At 38.1% G+C, this 24171-nt stretch overlaps 2 protein-coding genes across 5 annotated transcripts; both read right to left on the reverse strand.

Annotated features, from left to right (window-relative positions):
* Window positions 1-430: 430 nt before the first annotated feature.
* Window positions 431-15417, reverse strand: unkl (unk like zinc finger). Of its 3 annotated transcripts, none has more exons than XM_056402307.1 (16): window positions 15079-15417; window positions 14226-14435; window positions 11841-12017; window positions 11126-11259; window positions 10851-10986; window positions 10640-10757; window positions 10328-10412; window positions 9877-10043; window positions 9212-9400; window positions 8322-8372; window positions 8021-8198; window positions 7830-7919; window positions 7469-7705; window positions 6173-6291; window positions 5806-6063; window positions 431-5624 (listed from the first exon to the last, which is right to left on the reverse strand). In XM_056402307.1, exons 1-16 carry the CDS (start codon window positions 15141-15143, stop codon window positions 5469-5471), a joined length of 2370 nt encoding a protein of 789 aa, XP_056258282.1. In that variant the 5' UTR covers window positions 15144-15417; the 3' UTR covers window positions 431-5468. The 3 variants fall into 3 exon arrangements, with proteins under 3 accessions (XP_056258282.1, XP_056258281.1, XP_056258283.1); XM_056402306.1 differs by having other exon boundaries at window positions 6173-6360; window positions 15079-15413; XM_056402308.1 differs by lacking the exon at window positions 9212-9400 and having other exon boundaries at window positions 6173-6360; window positions 15079-15411.
* Window positions 15418-17053: 1636 nt separating this feature from the next.
* gper1 (G protein-coupled estrogen receptor 1) lies at window positions 17054-22638 on the reverse strand. 2 transcript variants are annotated; one of them, XM_056402315.1, is made up of 2 exons: window positions 22450-22638; window positions 17054-20935 (listed from the first exon to the last, which is right to left on the reverse strand). In XM_056402315.1, exon 2 carries the CDS (start codon window positions 20530-20532, stop codon window positions 19429-19431), a length of 1104 nt encoding a protein of 367 aa, XP_056258290.1. In that variant the 5' UTR covers window positions 20533-20935; window positions 22450-22638; the 3' UTR covers window positions 17054-19428. The 2 variants fall into 2 exon arrangements, with proteins under 2 accessions (XP_056258290.1, XP_056258289.1); XM_056402314.1 differs by having other exon boundaries at window positions 17054-20940.
* Window positions 22639-24171: the final 1533 nt, after the last annotated feature.

The following is a 24171-nucleotide window of genomic DNA, read 5'->3' on the forward strand; positions in this document are numbered from 1 at the left end:
ACAAAATAAGGGACATTTTTCTTAATCTATCTATAAATAATGTCTAAACTCACTGACATTAAGTAAATAAATCCATGAAATGCAATTTCCTCAGATATAACACATTTTCTATTAAATCACTGTATTACCCTGAGAAAAATACATTTCTTTCCTTATAGTTCCTCATTATACTGACAAATAGAAACTTGAAAACTTGCATTTGTTTTAGTTCTAATAAATTTTATTGAATAGCAGTTCACAACTAGATGCTACATCATAATGAATTAACTGCGCTCCATAATATCCAGTGACCCATTCATTGAATATCTAATTTAGAACAATACATTCAATATTTCAGGGCTTCAATGTTAAAATAACATTTCTACTGAAATTTTCTAAAGTGTATGGAACAACTGGTTCCACATTCAGATCATTTACTTTCGACACCACCTGTTGTACTAGTATTTTACTCATTTTGAACAGTTCCATACATCATACTCATACATGTACAAGATTGCATAAATCTTCAGGCTCCATTTTCATAATATTAAAAACAAAAAGACAACACAACAACTAACAATAATGCAAAATAGATTAAACTATTCCAATGCAGAGCATAATGATACATCTATTACAGTTCATTTACAAGATTCTTCCTATTTGGTGCTTTTCCTCACAAACAACTGAGTTTTTGGTGCCAAATAAGTAATTGAGATCAAAACGGTGTATTCAATGGTTAGGTATTGCTGCGTTTTCTTCAATGGTATGGCAAATACAGACTGAGATAAGACAATTATAAGTCAATTTAAGTGGCCCGAATGCAGGAAATCATTTAGCAATCACATTGTGGTCCACAAAAATATTGTAAGGCACTGGAATTTTGATTCTAATTAAATAGACCGAATGTTGTCTCAGAAATATTCTCTTGATACCAATCAACATTATGTAATTATTAAAAGGCACAGATGTACTTCAAAGTGTAATTGGTCCGTTAGACATAAATTTAACAAATCTGAAGACTGTAAAGAAATGTATGCTGTGCTTACCAAGTGAATGCTTGTTTCATTTCTTTTCAGAAAACTTGAATTAGGGTAAGTAGACCACTAGAGAGATCAAGAGCCAACAATTTACCATCAGAACAACTCAGTTTTAATTATGTCTGTATCTGCCATTGATGCTTGTCACAATCATCATCATTTTCCCCTGTAATTTTACAAAAAAACAAAAAAAAACAAAACCTAATTTGGACCACGGCTTTCAGAAATAGAAAACAAAAAGTCAGGTAAAAAGAAAGCACCTTACAGTCAGGTCTATCATGACAGCATATAATGCATAACCATCAGATTTTCCAAAGTGATTGAGATTATCTATTTAAGCAAAAATCAACAAACAAAATGAACTTCAGAACAGTACTGTAGTGAAGTTATATGGCCACTTTAGAAGCACAAATGCCATTCACCTTTGACATTCCTTCACTGTAGACAACAATTAAACTGACACTGAATCCTCGCTTAAGGTCAGCATGTGCTAGCCAGTATTGCACAAATCTGCCATAAACGTCAATGTATACTTAACACAAAATCAAATGTACAAATACACATTTTGTGAGGATCTGACCCATGCATTTTTCATTGATCATTTGTGTATCCACTCACTATAGCTAACTTTAGTTAGAAAAAAGATGCCATTAATTACTGTTAATGAACATTATCTATTTAAGGTACTAGGTGATTACTTTGTAAAATCAATTTAGGTTTCTTACTGAAATAAAAGTAATGATGAAATGTAGTACAAAAGAAATAACAATAGTACAGGTCTTTGGTAAAACTGCAAAAAATGGGCTCAAGTCCATTAATGTTGTAAGCAAAAGCCGTTGGCATAGTCCTGTTGTTTACTCACTAAGAGGATATATGTCCTACTGAATGAAATATTAAAGCAAAAATCCATCCAAAAACAGAATTCCTGCCACTCACAATGCTGGACTTCGTCTCAGTTTCATCTACATAATCTCGGTGCTCTGACCTGCCCCGTTCACAGCTACAGGCTGATCTTTCCAATACCATAGCAAATATTTGAATTCTGTTCGAGGGCAAATTTTCTCTTTAGAATACATATTTGGACAGCTACTAAAACACCACTTTGGTTCACTTTTAGATTTTCACACTAGACATCATTAATTTAGTTGGCTTCACAGGCGTTAACAAAACAGACCAGAGGACCCTGTGAAATTAGCTGCACCGTACACTGCTATCCAGTGTATGGAGGGAAAAGAATTCCAACAAAAATACATTTACCTTCAATCAATTCAAAAAAAGGGATCATCTACAGCAGTAGAGGTCTGTGACATCATTCTAGGTGATTTACAAAAGTACTGAAACTTTGACTCTAATGGATTTACAAATGAAAAATTCAATCAAATAAGATTTAGTCAAGTTAAATGCAGAAGACAGATTATTTCATAGTTTCTGAAATCTGACCTGTGGATGCACAACATTCAAACATCTAAATGTATAACAAGAAACTACATTAATACCTTTTCCAGTAGCAGCGAAGCTTGCAGAAGTTATTAAGCCTTTACTACACTAAAAATAAGTCAATACAAATATTCTGGCAGTGTGACACAGTGCGAACTTTTTTTTTTTTCTTTCTTTTTTTTTTTTTTGTAGCTGGTTAATATATCGCATACCATGCAATACCAGAAGTGTTTAGCCTGCCTTTTATGCTGAAATATAGTCATGAAAATGCTAAAATACCATAACCTTTCTTGATAGTTTTCCTCTGAGTTGCTTAATCGACATTTATGTGAATGTAAACAATGCATTTTCCCATATTTGTAAGTAGCAAAAGGTGTACCTGGAGATACATGATTTTCTATTGAATTTAAAGCAAGAATAAAAAGATTTTTTAACACAGTAGAAGGTCATTTCAATTAGAGGAACCTAAGCACTAATCCTTTGCAAAATCCAACCTACAAGTTAACGACAGAATTCTTCATTCGCTGCAGAATTATTACAATAAAACTAATTAATGTTAGTGAACTGTTTAAAAAGCATTTTTATATGTTGCTATACAAATCCATGTGTTCTATGTTTGCATACTCCCAAACATTAAATTGAAAAAAAAAAAAAAAAAACTAATTTCAAAGACTGAAGCTGCACCAAAAGAGCACCACGACCAAGGAATGAGCGGGTGGGTCGTTGGAGGGGAGAGGGGCGGTTCGTTTCTAAGGTTGAAGTCAGGACACAGGCACTGACAATGCTTGTTTTCAATTAACTTCCGCAGAAATACTTAATGGGATTGGCCGAATACACTGGCATATATTTATATATACACATATAGTCATACACATGTCGATGCTTCTGCAAAGTTAAACAAGACACATTTTGCAGAAACCTGTGCACAAGCTTCAACTACTTGTGTTTGCTCTGACAATTCTACACATATCCTTTTCAACTAAGGCAAGGCACTTTAGAGTTAGAGGCCGATATGTTCTAGACAAGGTCAAGAGGCTAGATTCCTACAAAAATCACCATTTCAGGCTTTTTAGCAAATACAATACATGCTTCTCTAATAGCTAGGCTATATAAATCTCTACAAAACAAAACTAACTGATTGAACAGCCTTAACATGTAGCATGTGCCTTACTGATATTACAGCTGCTGGTTATGCCTAAAATGCATTTTAAATTTGCACTTATTTGATTGAAATTTTATAAATCTAACTATGAAAGTAGAAACTATTAAGTACTTTTCTATGAAATCTTAATATGTAGAACCATGCCATGATTTAACAATAGGAAACATGAAATATTCAAATTATGTTTCACAGTACACACAAATGCTTCAGACATTAGCTTATATAGAAAAAAAAAAGTATAAATCTAAAAAAAGACACAAAAGAATACCTACAAAGCAGCTTAAAGCAAAATTCTATATACCCTTTAATAAAGTCCCAGGTCAACAAAGTGCTTTAATAAGAAATCAAACTTCTTCAAAAAGTTGGTCAAAATAATGATGCTTGACTGGTTGCAGTAAATGTCACTGAAAAGTTGGGGTTTAACAAAATGCTGCTTTACTTAAAGAGGAACACTGATAAACTACAGCATTCATGTGTTTCTGATTTACTGCTGCTGATTTATAGACACAGGTCTTCATTCAGCACTAATAACTCATCAGATGTGAAACATGTTACAAATCTGCATATGGAGACTTTGCTGTTGAACACTTTGGCCAAAGATAATTATTTTTCCTTTCATTACTCTACAAAGTATTGAATGCAAAAATACATGTGTGTTCATGTCTTCATTCCTGAGAGCACGGAGCTTCTAAACATTGTAGTGCTTTCTGATACAATGACGTGGATCATCACTGGACAGTTCTGGAAGCTGTGTGCTCCGTGAAATGATGTGAAAACACACTTTTTTGTCTGGATTTCCAGCCTAATTAGGCTAACAAAAAAAAAAAAAAAAAAAAGATTTCCTCTTCAATAAAAATCAGCTTTGAGATTTGCCCATTTTATGTTTAACATCACCAGACCAGTTTATATATAAACTCACCATTTCCTAGCAGTATGTTTCTAACATTTATAGTGATTTCCTTGTATTTGAGATCTCAAGCGGAAATGACACTGGTTATTTTTGGAAACTATCAACATTGGCTTTGTTTGTAATTTAGACAAATTTGATCCATAAGGTCAGTGATCTACAGAGCAGCTCATTTTAATATCGAAGGATAATTTGTTCAACAAACCTTTTCCACTTAAGACTTACAGTATGTCACAGCCAGAGTTTTTATATACATTTTAAAACTCTGATATATCCATTTTCAGTTGTGATAGACTGTTAAAGTACATTTCCACAGGATTTTCTGGAAAGATGTGGGTTGAAATGCCTTCACATTTGCTGACTTTAAGTGCATTAAATTAAGAAGATGCTACCTTGGGAGATTAGAGAGCAAGATGTGTGGCCAGAAAAACAAACTCACACTCATTAATAACCTTATGTATTAAGCTTTAAACCGAGTTTATTGGTCCTGTTGTATTTTATTTGTCATAAATTTTGCATTTACTGTAAGAGCAATATGGCAGGTTGGCAATGCATATTTGCATTATGTTAGGGGAAAGCACAACTGAAACTGTCTTTAGCCAAAATACATTAAATGTATACCAAATGTAGACATCTCTGGACATAAGACGTACGTCCTTCAGAGGGTCTGAATCATAATTGAAGATTTGGAAGGGCAACGCAGGATTGAGAAAGCTATCTGGTTGATGGAGGTCATGTTCACATAAAATGAGCAAAAGCTACAATGATTGAATTCCCTGTATATAACCTGATTTGTAATACTATTTGTTTTGTCAGTCAAACATCATTTTGTTCTAAATTAAGTCAATCACTGTATGAAACAGACATTGCTATTTAGAAAATGTAATATCTATTAGTAGTTTTTCAAAGGGCTAATTCTTTAAATAGTACCTTGAGTAATTGTACATCACCACTTCAATATTTTCGTTCTACAGTAGGGACATTCTGTTTTACTAGGTGCACAGTTCTCACATAGTACATAATGTTGGCAAGGCTGCAGAACAATGCAACGATCATGCTTTTGGCAAACTATACATTTCTTTGACTGAAGCTGATATATTACCTGTTGGGGAAGAAAAGAGCGAATATCAGCCGCAACTTAGGAAAATAACAGTTCATGCAGACTTTTCAAATAAGCATGCTTGATGACAAAACGCAGATCTGAATGATAAGTCTGATAAACCATTTTAAAAACTATGTAGATGCTACGAATGAAATGCTGTGTGTGATCTAGTCTTTCTTACCCCGTCTATAAGGTCTAGGTCATTACGCAGCTGACTCTGGATGGAGTGAAGCTTTGACAAGGGGAGCTGGTCCAGCTCGCCATAGCTACGCAGAAGAGGTGTTCCAGGGGTGCGACAAAGCACATCAAAGTCCCCTTGGAGCTCTTTCAGCTTGCGCTCTGTTTCCTCCCACTTCTGTTCTGCCAGCTGCCGCTCCGCCTCGGCTGTTTTTGCTTGTTCCTTTGCTTCGTGAGCTTCTTTCTGGCATGCTTCACACGCCTGGAACAAAGTTAAAATGTGATTAGAAAAAAAAAAGAAAAAAAAAAAGGGGGAAATCATTCTGATCCACCAAGATATGTATTGCAACGAGTTCATTTATAACACTGACTTGTTTGACCTGATGCCAGGCCTCCTCCCATTGTTTGATCTTCCTCTTGGCCTCGTCCAGTTCTCTAAAAAGGCGGGCCAGATCAGCACTGCTGGTTGTGGAGGTTAGGCTGCTGAAAACTGGAGATGGACTCGGTGAAAAGCTGCCACTTACAAAATCCCAAATGCTGCTGGCTCCTCCATTTAAGCCTAGGTGAGTGATGTGTTGGGCATAAAAGTGAATTGTTACTCTTGACTCTGTGTGCAACTTTAGAGCAATTTCATTTAGAGCTAATTAATCCTTAACTGATGTTTTTTATTTTTTAAAAGCAGTGATTTAGCTTTGAGAAATTCTCTGTTAAAGGGGACCTTTTATGCTCATTTCCAGCTCTATATTTTTATTCTGTGACTCTATTAGAGTAGCTTTGAATGGTTCAAAGATTAAAAAAAAAAAAAACTTTGTTTGTCTCAAACTGCCTGTTTTGAAGCCCCCCCCCTGCAAATTATCCGGGCCCAGCGCTTGAGAGCACCGTCTCATCCTCTTACAGGTGTGGAGGTTCTGAAAGCAAACTGTAAAACTAAGTAATAGAACAGAACTTCTCAAATCCATCCAGACATGTTCAAGCCGGAATACGATCTGCAATATGGAAGTGGACAGCACTAACATCTGAAGCAACAAAGATTACAGCAAGGCATCTCTGATTGGTAAATATTACACCCATTGCCTGCTTTTGTGTGAAATAACGGTGAACTTCGTCTTTCAATCACAATCCTTATAAAACAGGTTTTCTATACATGCCCGTTAATAGTTGTATGTGTGGGAAATGTGCTAAAATGCAATGTTGCCAAATGACCGGCTGCGCTGACAAGAAATCTGTGACGTCAGCTCATCGCAGGGTTAGAGTAGCAGAAAACCCATCGGAAACCTGGAGTTCAGAGCAGTGTGACGCCTGAGTTTTTGTCACTTTTACCTCATTATTTGAAACTTTGGTCATATTTAACATGGACATCCAAGATTGTAACATTATACACATATGACAAAGAATAAAGAAAAGTATAATAGGTCCCCTTTAAACCAAGTTTTTGCAGAAAAATTGTTTTTTCTTACTGAATCAAACTCATAACAGGAACTAGAATTATAAGTAATGCTGAATGAAGTATTCAATGAAAAGCTGAATATTACTGAACAGAGTAGTGGTGTAGTAAGTCTACAAGACTCTTGAGGAATTTTACTGACACATAAGACTCTGAGATTTAAATCTAAAGTTGCATGCTTTCTATCTCACTTGGAACGAGATGTCTGATGCTATCAGCTTACCCAAAGAGTTCTGGGAAGAGGAGGTGGGTGTTCCCAGGAGGCCATGCTCTTGCTTGGCTAACAGATTTGAAGGTTGATTATGCTGCGATACTGCCCCAGACAGGAGGGACTGCGACAGGGACTGGGAAAGGGAGCTTAACGGGGAGGTGGAGAGCGATGACGAGGAATTAAAGGAGGACGATCGTGCCAGGGAGCCGGGAATGTTAACAGGAGCAGATCCACCTAGCACCCTTTGACCTGTGGGGAAAAACCATATGCTGCTGTTGCTTTTAAAATAATTTACCAAGCATATTATGAGAAGGCCATTCATGATCAAATGGTCAAACAGCCACAAGTGCTTTAACAAACTCGGGGTCCTTACTTGCCAACCCAACATTGTTGTCTTGCTCTTCTAGCTCCTTATCAAGAGATGCAACATTTATGTCACTAAAATTGATGTCCAGAGCGGATCCTAGGGGAAAACACAACACATCTGACTGACATTTGAAAACAAAATACAGAGTGGTAGTAGTCATCAAAAACCAGCCTACCATTGGGTTTACGTGCACTTACCTATGACAGACTCCACCGTGTTGCTCCCTGGATAGAAAGGAGTGGCTTTTGCATTCATCGTGGATAAGGTGGTCGGTGAAGAACTATCTGAGCCAATACTAGAGGCCAAGCTGGATGTTATACTGGAGGTAAAGCTTGATGCCAAAGGGTTCACCGCAGAGAATACAGTATTTTGTGTCTAAAAGGGAAGCACAGAAGATATTTGTTAATTATGGTTTAGGTTTTCTAACTACATAAATACATTATTTATCATGTAATATCAGCCCACTATCACCACAAAGAAACCCATTAAAACACAAACCTGTTTTTCTTGGTCCATCAATTTTTGATCCACCTGCCCCTTGTTCTTGATCTAAATATGATCAAATAACAACAAAACAGCACATTTCAGTGACATAAATCTAAACTTTGCATCCAGACAGTTAATATCAATTTAAGGGTATTTTTACACTACACTTAGCCAGAGACAGAAAATAGCCTTAAAAAGAGCTTATTTAAACATTGACTCTTTGCCCTTAACCATTTTTCAGTTTCCAAGACAGAGCTAACTGAAACCTGGTGACAGGAGAAGTGGTAAAGACTGCTGATCTTCAATAGTACTTGTTATTGTGATGATTTATGTGGTGGCCGTCTGCTGAATTACATCTACTCTGAATCAGAGGTGTGTAAACTGATCATGTGACTTGACTCTTGTAGCTCTAGGAATGATTCAAAAATGCTGCCAAACACTACTGGCCATGTGTCCAGTGTGAAAATGCTTTTTAGGCAGTATGATTGTAAGATTCGGCTTCTCAGATTAAAAAAAATGCAATAATTATAAATTGATTCAGATGGGCTTTTGAAAAAAAGTCACATCACCCAGATATAAATTACTTAATACTTTTTAGATTATTCAGCATACCGCAATGCCTGTGGATGCATATTTTAAGAACTGTCATCAAGTGAATTATCTCAACGACGACAATCATCACATGAAATTTGAATATGATTATATATAAGATGTAACTTATATGTGTAAATACTAAAACTGCAGAGCTAAAAACAATGCAATTCATGGGAAAACGGCTCAAAGCGATAAAATTAAAATGACATGGCAAATAATGAATGAGAAATAAAGAGAATGACAATGATACAATAGAGAAGTGTAAGGCCCTACAGTTGTCAGCGTGTTGTATTCTTTAGTCTGTGTACCTGATCCTCACGTTCAAAGCCCGGAGCTTTAGGATAGTTAGACGTCAGAGATGAGACACTGGATGTGGTGGACTCTGAACATAAACTACTATTAGTTAAGGATTTGGGTCTGCTGATGGATCCCACTGGGGATAACAAACTGTCGCTTCCTGAGCTTGGCGTTACAGTTGAGCTATTAGAACATGAAACCTGAGAAAGAGAAGCGCACATGATCTTAATAAAATGATAATCAAAACATTAAATAAATAAAACCATTATTCTGAATGGGCTATGGAGGTGATGACTGCTGAGATAGACATGAGACTCTATCTTAGATTGAGAACGTAACAATAAATGACAACTGTTTTTACTGAATAATCTTCCTAAATAAAGCTTTCAATGAAAGATTGCCTCTGTTCTTTCCAAAAATTGTGGTAATGAAATGTAAAACAGTCAAAGAAAATAGTAACAATGACAAATCAATGTATAAAAAACATGCCAACTGAAAAATGAGAGCATGGTACACAACATGTCAAAGGCTGGTTTCAGTGTCACTGTTATTTAGTTGGTTACAAAAGCAGCAATTTTCTTAAAATTGTAAGAAATGTGTGAACTCTTAAAAACACCAGCACCCTCGTCAAACTGATTCTGATTGAAGGACTGCTGTAACAACAGAGAAAACATACACTTCCCACTTGTCCGTTGCTACTGGTTGCGCTGGTGGTGGAGTTTCCTCCACTGTTCCACTCACTGACTGGACACTCTGAATATTGCTGAGAGCCCAGCTGGGACTGTGAGCTCGACTGTATCGCCGTTAGCAATGAACTCATGGTCTCCTCTGTGGAGGGAATTCCTGGAAGGGTTTTAAAAGGATGAACATCAAACTGCATGTACATCCAATAACATCAATTTTTCTTATTACTGTGAGGAAATCAATCAGAGACTCAAAAGGACGAGAAGAATTTTGAAAGCTAAGAAGAGTGAATTTCGGAAGTCGGATACATCCATCATATCATTTTACTTTAGCTTCATCTTTCCTCTCTTATTAAACATAATAAACAAAACAACAAAGTCGGCCAGTGGCAGGTAATTAGCATCACAATAACAGTAGTTAGTGTTGACAAGCTTTTTACTTACTTTCTACATGTGCAAATGCACAAAATGGTCCTCTGGGACAGTATCCAGTTTGTCGCATGTCATTGCATTTAGTAGATTTGTAGATCTTGGAGAAAGAAAAACAAATCACAAGCCATTGAGATACAAAGTTAAGTAAAAGCTAATTACATTAGTGAAGCTAAAGTGTCATTAACAGCCAAAACAGCTCCAATAAAACAGTTTATTTGACAACAACTCAAATCATATACTCTATATTATTGAAAGTTTTATTACAACAAAGGGTGGATGTGACTTATCTCTATTTTTATTTTAGAGAAAGGAAAATTCACTCACCTCTGGGTGAAACTGCTGTTCAGTGCGAGAGTGACAATACTGGCAACTGTCTCCACTGTCACACTTTGAGGGCTCGCCCCACTCATCCCCATGTTTCACATTTGGGCAAGGAGTTGACCTGCAATGTTAATCACAGGACCAGAACTCTTAACACACAGAACATTTAACACACTGCAGCTACACAGCTTTTTGTTATTTTACCTGATCTTACCTATATTTAAACTTTCGTGGATTTCGTCTTCGATCTCTACTGTTGTGGTAGTGGGGGCAAGCATAGCCCTGTCTGCATAGTCTTGGGGGCTTAGTACACTGATCTGTTTTATAATTGGCTAAAACAAAGTTGGTATCTGAAAAAAAAAAGTACAAGGCACAAAGTATGAATATCATTTTTCATTGATTTTGCAGAAAAATAAGAGGTTTGGTTCTTTAGAATGAATTGTGGTTTGATCGGCACCGGATGAGACCATTTAAGATGGGGCTTCTCACCTTGCCACCGAGGGTCTTCTGTCAGCGTTTTCTCAATCATAGCTTGGCTGGCTAACACACCAGGCTGCAAATCAGGAATACCTTCTCCAGATCCCAGCTGTCCATTTTGAAGGGCCTCTTGTGCTTGGATCTCTCTGTGCACAAAACAATGAATGTTATTTTAATTCCTTGTTCCTCAAAAAGCAAAAAGAGAGGTTGGTTTGATGATCTTATACTTTAGACAATTGTTGTCTAAAACAACAAATGTAATGTGAAGGAGAATTATCTCACTGACATTTTTAAAATCACAAGCTAATTTGTGCTGCTTTGAACTGCAGCTTTTGATTAAATATTTGTTCAATCTAAATATCAAAATACTTAAGTCATAAATACAAAGCACAATACATATACAAGTGACACCTGGCCATTCTGGTTCATAGTGACACATGTAACATGATAGTCTTGGTCTTGGTATAATATGCTATCAGCTAACCTCAGCACAGAGCTGAACTAAACATTTTATTACAAATATATCTATTTATTATCAGGTTTTCAGAAACGCATCAAGCCAAGCCCTAACATCAAACTGTGAGTTTGGCAATCCATTAAACCCCTACAATACCCGTATTCTGTTTACATTATGTCTAAACTGGCTGATTTGTTTGTTCCATTGTGAAGTTCATGAGTGAAAAGTTTGGCAGTGAAAAGAGAGGCCACTATTTGCTATGTATGTCACCTGATATCATAGACTGGAGGTCGGAGATCATGTGGCCCGTGAGCAAAAGCACAGTGGAGGCCATTCTTCACACAATGCCCTCGAGCATCTGTCTCATGGATACAAGTGCCTGTCTTGTAATAGCGTAGATGGTACTTGCGCTCTGTGTCACCAGTGGTCCGGTGTAAGTAAGGACAGCTGAGAAAGCAAGGAAACAACGTTGAAATGTTTCAGTTTATGTGATAAAATGATTTGACGTGACATTAAAATGAACTGATCTAAAATTAAAAATTTATGGACATAATTAGGGAGAAACTTATTTTTAAACTGTATAAATCTTCTTTATGTTCAAGATATGAATGTTCATTACAAATTCAAATTGCGCAGGCAGCATGTTTGATATGACACGATTACAGAAGCACAAAACAGGCAAGCACTGCACTGACATTTAAGACATGGTCCAGAGAGTCTGTGATGGACCCGCAGGGCTTATGAATTGAGATAATTCTTAGTTGCACACATTTTTAAATCAGGAATAATATTCTGTTGTGAATGCAGGGCTGACACACAAGCAATGCCTCAAGAAATGTATGCCCAATAAGCCTTTTGAATAAAGCAAATTTTCCTTTCTTGAGTAGCAACAGTTGCTATAGCAACACATAAGGTCATACAGAAATAGCTTCTATTGGCAGTGGAGGCATTATAAGGACTGCAGTCGTTCATTTTCCATTAGTTCAACTATTTTATTTCGACGTGGGGTTCAATTAAATGCTCCACCGTTTATAATTTCCAATCACAGAGAGAGCCTACTGTCTTTCGATGCTACCTGATGCAAATTAAAGGGGAATGCCATTGCCACCTCTTGAGAATTCAAATATCCAGTTTCTGTGCCACTAGACAGTTAATCAATACTTATGACAATGCTTGATTCCTCTGAAGCCACAAGCCTTTCAAAAAATGTTTTCCTCCTGCAATGACAGAGGTCAAAAGACACTATGCACAAAACTGTGCTCACATATAAGAAAAACACAAACAAGAGGAACTGGCTTTTTTCTTTTTCTTTTTTTTTTTTTTTTTTTTTTTTTAAATATTAAGATAGGGAGGAAATGTTGCATCAAATCACATGTTGCCAATAGCTGCAAATAATAGTGGTAGTCATTAATACAACGCTGCAGGGCAGATCCGACCTGGCAAGTAGCTTATCTCAAAGACAAATGAGTCCAACTAAAGGGTCAGTTCAAGAGAATGTAACGTGCTGCCAAAACCTGCTGCAACATCATACTGACAGGGCAACTAAGTGATTAATGCTGCTTACCAAGCAACTACAAATCAAATCCTATTTTCCTGTGTAAATAAATAAATTCCAAAATAGCAGATTCATTCTTCATTGTGCACTTCTCACTTGTGCAAAGAATACACATTTTATGTTTTGAGCACTCAAAGTTTGATTATAAAAAAACCCCACTACAACAACAGCAAAAAAACAACAAAAAAAACAACAAAAAAAAAACAGTCTTTTGTTGGTGTTCACTTTTAAATAAACCGGCAGGTTATAATCTCAGTTCAGTCCCAGTTGAGTTAATGTGCACAGATATAGAGCTGCAACAATTAATTGATTGACAGAAAATTAACTGGCTATTTTCATAATCATACAATTATTTTAGCATTTTTTAAGCAAAATGCCAAATATTGGCAGGTTCCAACCATGTACATGATACTAAATTGAATGTTGTCAACTGTTGGTTGGACAAAACAAGACGTTTGAATATGTCACATTGAGCTGTTCGAAAGTATAACGTGGATTTCTTTGGTATTTTCCTAAATTTTATGAACAAAATAATGAATCAAGAGGATAACCAGTAAATTTGTCAATAATAAAGTTTATCATTTGTTGCAGCCCCACACATATGGCATTAGACAAAGTTTGCTTATCCTACACACTTGTGTGGAATTAACATTAGTTTTAATCTATTACAATTTTCCTCCTAATACACAAACATAATAAAAACAGGGCTCTGCAAACCTTATCTACATTGAACATGCTATTTGGTCTGCATACTACAACACAATGAGAAAGTGCTTCAGCTTGTTTAGGTTTGTTTCACTCACTGTAACTCACTGTATGAAGCAATGAAGTCCAACACAAGCACAGAAACCAGACACACAATCACACACACTATCCACACAATTCCTCCCAATCGCGGCAAACAGCGCCCAAAGCCATTTAAGGTCAGAGAAGGAAAGACATAAACACCTGTCTATCACTTAAGTATCCTGTGTATTTTAGTGGTTTTACTTTGCAGTGGTCCTCGCCCCAAACTAGTCCGCAGAGCAGCAGCTGCATCATGACACACGCTGACATTTTCATGAATCTGGAGGATGGCAATGACTGAAACTGGGACTTACTCATCTCCATCTGGACAAATGCCTGTGGTCTCGTCGTATTTCGTGCAGTACACGTCGGGGCTGTAGTTGAAAGTCCCGTCTCTTCTTCTTATGGGGCGTCTTCGCCGCTGGTTGAGAAAATGCCAGTGAAAGCACGTAAAGGGTCTGTGCTGCGTACACTTGTGCTGGAGGAACAACGGGCACTGCTCTGTCCTGAACTCCTTCAAGTATCTGCAACAACGAGGAAAAGCACAACTTTCGTCAGGAACCGGGGTTTAATATGACTATAATGTAAGCGATAAATCGAAGCCAAATAAAAAGTTCAGTGTTGTGATATGCTGCTACTGGTGTGGGCTACTCTATATTTTGGGTCACTATCGTTAGCTCGCTATCCACAGAGCGAATTACGCAAGTATTTCGACGTAATACTGGTTGAACGTCCCCGAGCGTACGTCTATAAATGTGCGTAGCAAGAGGGAACTCAAAATAAGGCCGAGCTATTTACAAGCAGACTGGTTAGCGAGTTCCTGGCTAATCATTTAGCAGACCAAGTTCACGGTATAATATTCAACGGATAATTCAAAACAATTGCTCAACTCTGTAAAACTGTTGTAAACGATTCCGGTTACGACTGGCTGGTCGGTTAAGTGATTTAAGACGTTCGTGTTTCCCACATTAGGACTGGTGTCGTTAGCGTGCAGTCGCTGTTTGCTATGTAACGTTAGGTAGTCACAAAGCCAGGAAAAGCACCATGTTTTTAACGCACACACAAGAGTTGAGGAATGCGAGAAATGCAAACGCGCATGGGTGCACGTGCAAGTAACATTTTCGACAACGAGCGATTTTGCCGTTTCTTTGCACCAGCTTTACTCACGTATAGTGGGTAGGTTTCTCGGTTTGAGGAGACGCATTGGCCGCCGTTTTCGAAACCGACGGCATTTTCAGTCAAAACAATGATTTGCGCATGCGCTCGGATCTGTTGCTCGAGTGCGTGCACGTCCGCGCCCACACGCCAGCGCATTGCAGGACACCAAACAGTGGTGCAGGGGGCGCTGCAGAGAGGGGACATTTCTCATTACGTCTCTTGCCTCTGTTATAACCACATCCATGACTACTACACCTCCTGGATCAATGTACTTTTTGTATTTTGAGTAAATATACATTTGAAAAGAATTAAGAAATATTTCCCCAGCAACAGTGACGAAATACCCTAGTCTTAATCTTAGTTTTTTGTTGTTTTATTTCTCTATAACTAATAAACTTAAACTTCTTGAACTATGCTCTGCCATCTCAGTGTTGCATTATCTACTCTATAATTCTGGTGGAAAACTAAAAATCGATTTATTTTATTTTACTTTTGATGTAAAATACTCACATTTAAGATGAATCAAAAACCAATGAAAAGGCACAATTGTCACATATGAAAAAGCATTGCTTAGTTTTTTACATAAAAAAAATCTTTCTTAGTTTTTGGAAATAACTTTTCATTTTCTTTTCTTATTCCAAAGTTGACCTCTTCAATACCTGTCTCCAATACTTTGCAGATTTAAGTTTTGGTATTAATAATCAAGTTTTTGTTTTTAATATACGATGTATATGTAGAAAACAACTTGATAAGCCAATCAAACTCCCTTTTCCTTCCTTCTGAATGTGGGAAGCTAATCTGTTCCATTTAGCACTTTTTTTCCTGTGAGGGATTTTAATTTACAAATGCAATTATACTTTTAATCCATTATTCAGCTGCTGAGGTCCATCGAGTGCACTGCCTTGTAATTATGCATAAGCCCTGGTCTATCCAGTTGTAATTACTTTGACTTTGCCCCACCCCCAAAATCCAGAATACTTTTCTTACATAAGAAAACTTTTAGAGTTGAATTCTGTTTCTTTATTTGTTTTCTGCATATTTTGAGCAGCTTAAGTGCAGATTCTCATAAATTTCCTTTATTCTTAGACATCCTCAACTCTCTGAGCAGAAACTGATCATTGTGACATATGTATTGCAGCATTTTTTTTCTTTATCACGTTTTGCACCAGTTAAACTGGTATCTATTTGTGTGTTTGAGTATCACAACAGGGATAATGAGGACAATATGCCCTTATTCCCGCAAAATTATTGTGTTCAATTATTTTGCCAACAATTTTTTCATTCAATTTAGTCAGTAAAAAGCTCCAGGATTTGTGTCTAGATTACATTATCATCATAAATTGGCAACATGAACATGTTCATCTCCTTCTTTAAGAATAACCAGCCAAATGTTATACATGAACAACCTAGAAATATTGTTTTATGTTCTTTTACCAGATTGATTTTTGCTCACAAACCCATTTAATGCAGCATCATCCAAAGGAAATATAGTAGATGTAAGCAAGGGGAAAAGTCACACCCTCTTTCCCTTTTGTGACGTCAGTCACCACAAACCTTTAACCTTACTCAGTAGTCTCAGCTGTACACACAGTCCACTGTCAACCTCTTCTCACAGCATCTCATCTCATGTGTGTTTGTATGTGTGTGGATGTGTGTATGTGTGATGTAAAGATGATCCTTTGCCTCTCCCTGGGGTTTGAACTTGGGGGGTCTTGGCTCTGGTGTCTAGGTGTTGCTTGTTTATATCAATGAACTTGACAGCTCTCATTGCATTGTTACTTGCCTGTCTTCCTGTCTTTGTGCGCTCTGTGGCTTTTGTTAGAAACAGGTTCTGTTAACAGATGATTCTAGCCATTACATCAAATGCAAACATATAATCTGTGTTTAAACTTGTCTTTAAACCTGGTTAACAAAACTGTGAAAAGCAGAACACACTGGATGCTATTTTGCATACTTAACCTATGGGACATAAAATTGTGTAATGGAAACATAAAAAAAAATCTTTAGTAACATGGACCACAACAAGTTTTGCATTTTTGCAGACCTCTAATAAACAATCACTCACACAATCCTCAGCGCTGCTTTCCCAGGCTGCTGGGACTGTTACAGCTGGAATAACAGTTTGTGGTTTGGACTCCTGTTTTTCCCAGTCACGCCATTATCTCTGGCTGCCTCATGCACAAACACAGCACAGGCACACCACAGGCTGGCAATACACAGATTTTTACACACTGATGAACAGTCTTCATCGTAGGTGTGGCAGTCTTTCCTCCTGTATTCTTTTAGTCCATACTGAACAACACATCCATCTCTTTAACATTCCCAATGCACAGAACCTGTTGTGCATGACACTGTGCAGTGTTTTGTTTTGCAGAAATATGAAGTGAAAATTCTTTTAACCCTTTTTTCAGTGTAGACAGATGAGTGTGAGCACTACTGAATTTAAGGAAACAAACTGTGCGATATTACAGAAATAGAATTTATAATGTTTGTCCTGACGGATCAACAAACAAAGAGGCTGTAAAACTTTATGACAGGTTTCAGGGAACCTCTACAATGAGGCCTCTGATGGTACACGATTCAAAAATGTTCATACTGCACCTGTGTAGCCTGGTAATCTGCATTACATTAACCTGTGATCAATGCGTTAATGAGCATCTTTGTTCTGCCAAAAGCATCAAAATCAGATTGTGATGATACATGATGAGACTCCACATGTACAGTGACGGCTCATATATTATGTCTGATGGCATATGTTTGATTTCGTTTTTTTCTATTAAAAGAATGACCTATAACTAATCCTAACCCTAAGACACAAATGTGCAGATAAAGCATATGTTTGACTTGGGAGACTGTTAGTCCCAGGTCCATCACTTACGTCCAGGGTTTGCTATTGTTGTTTATCAGTGTAATATATGTTAAGACAGATAAGAACAAAATATTGAAGCGGCTTCACATTATCAACATTGAATGATGTGTTTACCCAGTCTCATCCCCTCCTGGCAGAACAACACCTGCCTCTTTGCTCTCCCATCACGCTAACAGGGACTGACAAGTGATGCAATAACTCAGCCTTCTTTGAACATGAGCGCTCACTGATTCCCTGCATTACGGCGATACAGACGAGCTCAGGCGCCAGATTCTGGAGACTAATCCCCCCCCCAAAAAAAAAAAAAAAAAATTGGATCCTTCATTTTCTTTACCCATCTCATAGCTTGGCTGTGATGGAAACTTTCAGTATAACAAGAAAGAAATAAAGGGTGTAGCTACAGTACCCTTTATTTATTCCATGTAATACTTTAATACACACACACAAAAAAAAAACTGCTAAAATGCTGTTTTTGGAATCTAAAAAACAATTAGAACTCATTAACAAGTTTCACTTTATATTCCTAGAAAATGTGGCATTTTCTTTATTTCTAAAAATAAAAACACATCTGTGAACATCTGTTTGCATTGTCCAATGAATGTTATGGATACATAATACCTTTTGATTTCAACACAGGAAAAAAAGTCTAACAGAAAAGAAGAAAGAAACTGAATCTGTATTATCTGATTGTTCCTTTTGTTCCTTGACTGTGATGTCCTGAATCGCTGTTACATTGTGTTAAGATGCGTTACTACTTTGAAACATGACATTCATTTTCTCATGTGCTGTCACGATGTTGTTGATGTGGCTGGTGGGTATGTTTGAATTTCTTGATAAATGCCACGTTTACTTCCTGTGCAAGAACATGTTGGGTTTTTGACTGAAACGACACCTGATTAGATTTTATGTGACGCAGTATTTCCTCTACGTGTGTTGCTTTAGCCGTGACGCAGCTTTTTCTATCTCTACCACCTACCCAGAAAATGTTCTGAAAGATTTATATTAGAGGCCACACAATTCAAAATGTTACACTGTTCTCTTCTGAGACTCATCTGTCCACTCCTGGGGGCAGATGCTGACATTTTGCCTCTCACTAGCATTTCATCCACTGTTACCCGCCTCACCACCCAGATAACTTTTTGAAGGAATAAAACACTAAATCCACTTAAAAGAAAACAGTCCAACAGGCAGATAAACATGAAATAGCTTTAAGTACTGTATGTGCATTGTTATCTACTTAAAAAGATACACACATCAAGTAATTTTCATCCTTTGACTGAACGTTCATGGTGCTTTTGTGGGGGTTTTTTTTGTTCAGAAAGTGAGCAGGTTAACTGAGACACTGGTACAACTATGAGGCAAAGCTAAACAACAGTTGAAAGAAAGATGAGGTAATATTTCACACTAGGTGATATATCACTTTGATATAAAGATTTTTTTTTTAGCATATTTTGTGGACTTGGTTCCATAATTGTCCCTCTTCTCAGCAGTCACACCTCTGACACTTCGCTCCTGACAGGGAGGCGTAAATCGAGGCCGTGGTGGCAGAAGCGGTTCACTACTGACCAGCTGGCCTTCTGCTTAATGAAGAGACGCAGCTTGTCCCTGAAGGTTTCCCCTAGAAAGCTGTAGATAATGGGGTTGAGGCAGCTGTTGGAGAAAGCTGCCAGGTTAACAATGTGGCCTGTGAGCGGGTAGTCGTGCCACAGGGTGGTAGCAGTCCTCTGCGACGGGTCAGCTGTGCCCTGCAGCAGCTGGATGCTGATGAAGACGTTTTCCGGGAGCCAGCAGATGAAGAACACCAGAACCACCACCACGATCATGCGCAGGGCTTTCTGCCGCCGTGGCCACAGTCCACGGTGCTTCTGGGCCCTCATGAGGATGCGCCCGATCAGAGAGTAGCATAGACCAATGATGGAGAACGGCACCAAAAAGCCAATGGTAACCTCCAGCCACTGGATCTCAAAGACGTTGGCAAAGCAGAAGTGCACCTCACCCCTGTGCTGCGTCTGCACGATGGTGAAGGGGAGGAGGGTGGCCAGGATGGAGGCCATCCAGATGAGGCCACAGCTGAGCTTGGCGTGCTGCATAGTCCTCAGCGGGCTGCTGCTTATGGAGCTAGCCAAGGCAACGTACCGGTCGAAGCTCATCCACGTGAGGAAGAAGATGCTGCTGTACATGTTGATCTGCAGGAAAAGGGACATGAAGGTGCAGAGGACGGCATAGTCGTAATACTTCTCGTTCAGGTTGAAGACCTCGATGAGCGAATCTGCCACCAGGATGAGGTCAGCTACGGCCAGGTTGACAAAGTAAAGGTCAGGGATGGTCATCTTTTCTCTGTGGTTCAGGTTCACCACCAGGATTAAGATGTTACCAATAAATCCAATAGGAAATAGGAGGATGGTGTACAGGCAGGACAGGAAGAGACCAATTATATAAGACTGGTATTTGTCTGAGTCTTCAATCAAATCCGTGGTGTTGTATTCATATGAAGAGTTCAGCTGTTCTGTCCTGTTAACATATATCCAGACCAGAGAGGTTGTCTGCACTTCCATACTGACTGTGGTTGGACTGTCTTGAATCATAAGCCACATGTGAGTCACCTGTAGCTGCTACATCATTAGACCATGTTAGTTCCCACTTATGTGTCTTTAAAGGGTAAATCATCTATGCTGTATTGACATGCTGACAGAAGTCAGGTGCGTGGAGCAAAAAACATTCAGGGCGCGTTTGACCCCATGCTGACATCAAGGTTCATCTACCAATAGATTCCAGAGACAAAAGAGAAGCCCCTCCATGATTGAAAAACAGACTTTGGCCTCCGTAATCTGCCGACTCACATCGTCCACACCGACCAAACTGTTGACCTGAGATTAAAAGGAGGCTTTCTTTCTCCTCTTTTGAGTCATCTGATTGTTTGAGTGATGCTTTGTCTCTCCAAATCCTTGTGCATCTTTATTCAGCGAGCCTCGTCCAGAGACCCTATTGCTGTGACACCTGAGCTGTGGAGAGGAGAGAAAAAAAAGAAAAGAAAAAAGAATTAGGTGTAGAAAAGGTGTTGAAAAAACAGCAGTCTTGTTCTGTACATTCATATTAGGATACAAAAGAGACATAGTATCTTTTTTTTTTAACCTATTACAAATATTTTTTAACCCTTAAGATCAAATAGGAAAATGATGAATCTACTGTGGTGAGTTTTTTTGTAAGGGGTTCAAAATGGATGTAAGACAGCTACATGAGCACATTAACATTCAAGCTTCAGACTTAAACAGATGCATTGAAATCCTCCTTAGAAATCCTCACTCAAACCGGCTTGCTCCGACTTGATGACTATTAATTGGCAAGATGAAAAAAATATTTGCCATTAAAATTTAACAAACCTCCTGCGTGAACCTCTGTCTTTTGATGGATCTAGTCAGCACACGCTCAGCTCTTTGAATGTACGTGACATAAAATCTATGTCTATGCCTTACTAACTACCCTCTTCCTTAGTCCACCATTATGAGCCCCCCCCCCCCAAAAAAAAAGATCCCAGACTTTCCTTGGTAATAGAAAGACTGAGTTGTGTTTGGCAAACATGACCTTTAGCAAACATCCACAGCCCTTAGGGTTTTATTTCCACCAGAGGAAACCATCTGCAATATTAATGCATTCTTATTAACCGTCATCTTCACAGCAGTGGTTCAGCACATGTCCGACATGCATGCACATGAGAGGAAAATGGGATAAAAAACAATGTATAGGCAAGGAAGATTTACAGAGGAACAAGTCTGCTGTGGTTTTTAAATCTTTGCTTTAAGGAATACTCTTCAGTAAAGAAATGATAAATACCAAAGTGTGAGGAGCGTACAGACTTTGCTTTTTCATTGTCAGACAAGGTACAAAATCGCACATGAGCTCAACTAGTTTCATGACCGACCTAATTAATATTCTATCACTAATTTATGGTAAAACATTCATGTTATTTATTTATTATTATTTACACATTTATTCAGATAAATGATTTTCACCCAAAATTCTTGTTTACTCCTATTAGACACGTGAATCTTGAGCTACACCCTGTTGTAATACTCTAGGAATATTTTTGGAACAGATTGAAACACTTTTTGAAACTCTTCCTTTGTGTGTGTGTGTGTGTGTGTATGTATCTGCACTTTTAAAAAATGTTTTTTTTTTTAACCAAAATCAGTGTGACCTAAGATTATCTAAAAGTGCTCTCTGAGAAACTACAATCAGCCACTCCAGACGTGTAACGGAGCGAGGTGAAGACCTAGTTGATGACATAATATACAACTTAATGTGCAACTGGATTCACAAGCCACGAGGGAATGCCCCATCCACACTGAGACTGTACAGACACCTTATTAACTGTAAATTAATAAACACGTAAGGTACACTAGACTTAGTCTGTCCACCATAATTTTACTGTAAAACTTCTCTTCCTTGTTTTTAAGACACTACTTGATATTGACAGAAAACAAATAAAGAATTAAACTGAAAACAGCACTTACTTTTTAAAATGAGGGATTTGTTGCTCCTCCATGCTTGTCCGGTGCAGAAGTCAGAGAGCCAGAGGTTTGTAAATCCCATGTCCGGGCTTCTCTTCTGCACCACCTGCTGTTTGGCCCAACCCTGTCTGGAGAGGAGAGGAGGGCGGGTGAGACAGAGAAGCAAGAGATGATCTGTCATCCATGCTTTGTCACCATGCTTCATCAGATTCGCTTTTCTCTGCCTCTTTTTTTTTTGTTTTTGTTTTGCAGAGTTTGTGATTCTAGGTGTCCACTGAGCATCTAAAAAAAAAAAAACCTGGGAACTGAACTGGCTGAGTGCTGATTTTAACACAAAGGCAGGTTTGGACAGCAAATAAGTACATTGTGGACCAGGTTGTGTTGTTATGGAAACCACTCATATTTTTTTGGGAGTATCTGTTTACCTGGGTTGTCTAGCTCAGTTTAAATGGCCGTGTAAACCCACAGCACATGACCTTTCTTAGCTTTTCCATCAACACATTTGCAAAATAGTCACCCCCCCCCCCCCCGATCTGTATTGATTATTGATTCCCACATGCAACAAAAAACATGGACCCTTGCTGATTTAATGTTCATTCTCAATACTTCAATTACATTCAGATAAGGCTTTGGAAACTGTGAGCCTTTCACTCTCAATAAGGTGGAAACAGAACAGACCCTTTGCTCCAAGGCAAGAAGTAACATTAACATAATTTGAACTAATCTGTGTCCAAACTGTGACTATGGAGACCTATTTGATGTTGTGTTGGCTCGTGTAGTGTTTCTTTGGATGGATTAACTGCAGATGCTTTAAATAATTGCATACAATAACCATCTGCTGCAACAGAGCTGTACATATATATATATATATATTATATATATATATATATATATATATATATATGTATATATATGAATCAGTCTTGGATAATGTTGATGATTTAATTGATTCCTACATAATCTATTGTTTTTATGCAGCTGCAAAAACAGCAGAAGGTAGGGGAAGTAACTTTCAAATCTTCATATAAAAATGGGTTTGTGTTCCATGACTACATGAATTTTCAGGTTGCTTCCAAAAAGACAGAAAATGACTGTAAGGTCCTTACAAGGCTGTGAAGGTCATGCCATCCATAGACAGCCAGAGGGGAGAGAGGAGTCAAGGCCAAGGCTGGATCACTGCCTGGAGGTATGAGGCTGCAGCTACTTTGGCAGTGCTGCTGTGCATCAGCTTGATAGCTCTGAATGTGAGTGTGATTCACGAGTTTGAAGACAGGGCAGCGCTGTCAGTGTCCATACCTCACGCTCGGACATGGTGGAGAGAGTTCTTGGTACGGTGGGATACAATTTAGGATTTACGGATTCGAGAGGCAGTAAAAGTTCAAATCCCTATATTGGTTAAAAAAAAAAAACAGTTACACTGAGCTGGTGTGTGCATTACTTAGAAAAAATGTTGACTAGTGGAGTGATACCTGCAGGCTAGTTCAATTCTAATACACTGCTTGCCTCTGTATCCAGTGCAACCTTACAATAAGGCGGTCTATGTAAACCGTCAATGCTCTGCAGCCTGACAACAGTCCAAACATGTGGCTGTAGGATGTTTTTGTAATCATTTTATTCTTTATCATCTCTCCCCAAAGGGTTTGCTGGTGAGAAAGCCGGGTGTCACTGGCTCACTTCAACATGCTAATGTATCCTATTCGATGCTTGTGCTAACCTGCATGTCAT

Source organism: Seriola aureovittata, chromosome 17 (genome assembly GCF_021018895.1).
Source record: "Seriola aureovittata isolate HTS-2021-v1 ecotype China chromosome 17, ASM2101889v1, whole genome shotgun sequence".
Classification (NCBI taxonomy): Eukaryota; Metazoa; Chordata; class Actinopteri; order Carangiformes; family Carangidae; genus Seriola; species Seriola aureovittata.